Below are 2,575 nucleotides of genomic sequence, written 5' to 3'. Positions count from 1 at the left end.
GATTAAAGGCGAGTGCCATCACCACCCAGCTGCCTATAATCTTTTTAGACAGTAGTTTTATGCATATAATCTAATAACATTTGTTTTTAGTTTTTACAGAATAATTAATATTGTTAGACATTCTTATTGGCTATTCCAGAAAAGAACACATGCAGACTTTGTTTAAGTTCCCTAATATGATAAAAACTGAGCTAGTTCTTACAGTTAATTTATACTTAATTTTTATTTTAATCTTCTAGGAACTCTCAAGTTGTGGATGGAATAAAAAAGAAAAATATAGTTCTGCACCGAATGCAGTTGCTTTCACGAGAAGATTTAATCATGTGAGTTGTGCTTATGGGTGAAGAGAGGCGTGGCTGTGCCTGATTGCCATACCCTGTGGGAGCCAGAGAGTAGCATCTAGTGTCTCCTCATACTGAACGTCATCACCGCCACCCCATTTTTAAGACAACCTCTCACTAAACTTGAAGCATATGGATTGACTGTACTGGCTGACCAACAAACCCCTAGACCCTCCTGTCTCTGAGACCCTGTCACCCCTACTCCAGCTCTGCCTACTAAGCTTTTTACATGAATGCTTGAGGTGCAGACTCAGGTCTTCTTGTTTGTGTGGCAAAGCACTTTACCCACTGAGTCATCATCTTGGCCCTTCATTTGTTTGTTTTTTTGTTTGTTTGTTTGTTTGTTTGAGGCAGGGTTTTATGATGTTTAGTCTAATTCTGCTTGCTGTAAAGCTGAAGATGACTTTGAATTCCTCATCCTCCTGCCTCTGCCTTTTGAGTGCTAGGATTGTAGACATGTGCCACCATGCCGAGGTTCGTTTTTTTATTTTTAATATTTGTTTGTTTGTTTATTTTGTCGAGATAGAGTTTTTCTGTGTAGTCCTGGCTGTCCTAGAACTCACTCTGTAGACTATACTGGCCTTGAATTCAGAAATCCTCCTGCCTCTGCCTCCTGGGTGCTAGGATCAAAGGTGTACACCAACTACACCCAGCTCTCAGTTTTAATTTTTCTAACTTCATAATTTTCATAGATTTGTCAGAAATAATTGTATTTATATAAACAAATTGTATGGTTTGCTTTTTATCTTTGAAAATGTGCCATGGCATATTGTACAAGTTCTCCTGTGGCCTTTTTCATTACATTCATGTGGTGTGGGCAGCTCCAGTTTATTTAATCACTGATTTTCAGTGCTTCCTTAGCTAAACCCATTTGTGCTCTTGATGACAGGGCATTATCTGAATGTTTGCCTCTGCGAAGAGGTTGCTGTGAGTACTGGGTCTCTGGCTCCACGTGTGAGGATCTAGCTGCCCCTACCTTCAGTTCTTGTGTTTTAACACCTAAATTTGAATCCTTACCACTAGGTCTTTCTGGTTTTTAAACTTTGGTGTTTTGTTTTTGTTTTTCAAGACAGATTTCTCTTTGTAGCCCTGGCTGTCCTGGAACTCACTCTGTAGACCAGACTGGCCAAGAGCCCACCCCTATTTGAGGTCGTTAGAAGGTGGATTCTCATTTCATCATTTTTATTCACAGTTTGGAATTCCTGGTATGATGCTTTGATTGAGGATGGCACTCCGAGGTCCATATGTTTGAATGCTTGGTCTCCTGTTAACAGATCTGTTTAGGAAGAATTATAAAATGTGACCTTGTGATAGGGAGTGTGTCACTGGGGATAGGTTTTGAGATTTCAAAAATACACACCAGGCCCACTGTGTGTTTCTGCCTGCTGCCTGAAGATCAGGATGTAAAGCTCTCAGCTGCTGCTTAGCACCATGCCTGCCTGCTTCCTGCCTTGATAATGGACTAACCCTCTAAAACTATAAGCAAGCCCCAATGCTTCAAAGTCTTAGTCATGGTGTTCTCTTCACAGCAGTAAAACAGTGACTAAGAAACTTGGGGCTGGTGGGTTTACCTAGATACCCATCTTAAAGGAAGCACAAAAGATCCTGAGGTCATCATCATCATCATTTAGTAGTTGTAAAGATAATGACTTGATGTTCTATCATCTTCAGAGAGTAACCAAGTAGTTTTCTGTTTCTGTCTTGCCCCCTTCTCCCCCTTGGTTGTCATGCCATCCCATTTTTAGCCAGTAGGTGGTGTTACAGCTATCTCATTGAAATCTCAGGAAGTCACTGATACTTTAGGTTCTCGGGACTGCTTTTTCCTTTGTCTCTTCTGTAATATATCTGCATGTCCTTTCTCTTGGACTCTTAGGTCTGGTGTTCTAGAAACACAGACCTGTAGTCTAATCCCTTGCTTTATCCTGTGTATCAAACCACAGTCTTAAAAATAGTAATAGCTGAATATTCCTAGTCTGAAAGTCCAAGCCTGAAGTGCTCAAAATCGCAGCGCTGTGACACCATGAGTTGACTTATCCCTGACTTCATGTGACAGGTCACTGTGACACCATGAGTTGACTTGTCCCTGACTTCATGTGACAGGTCACTGTGACACCATGAGCTGACTTGTCCCTGACTTCATGTGACAGGTCACTGTGACACCATGAGCTGACTTGTCCCTGACTTCATGTGACAGGTCACTGTGGCACCATGAGCTGACTTGTCCCTGACTTCAT

The 2,575-nt window shown here is 41.5% G+C and overlaps 1 protein-coding gene across 4 annotated transcripts in view; it reads left to right on the top strand.

Moving 5' to 3' along the window:
• Ralgps2 (Ral GEF with PH domain and SH3 binding motif 2) overlaps positions 1–2,575 on the top strand; it is a 157,264-nt gene that overhangs the window by 68,507 nt on the left and 86,182 nt on the right. For all 4 annotated transcript variants that reach the window (XM_013352534.2, XM_005363921.2, XM_026787585.1 and 1 more), the window contains exon 5: positions 240–323. In XM_013352534.2, coding sequence (XP_013207988.1) covers positions 240–323 — 84 coding nt within the window. The remainder of the gene's footprint in view (positions 1–239; positions 324–2,575) is intronic.

Source organism: Microtus ochrogaster, assembly GCF_000317375.1.
Source record: "Microtus ochrogaster isolate Prairie Vole_2 chromosome 6 unlocalized genomic scaffold, MicOch1.0 chr6_random_2, whole genome shotgun sequence".
In the NCBI taxonomy this organism is placed as follows: domain Eukaryota; kingdom Metazoa; phylum Chordata; class Mammalia; order Rodentia; family Cricetidae; genus Microtus; species Microtus ochrogaster.
This window is presented reverse-complemented; position numbering and strand designations above follow the sequence as displayed.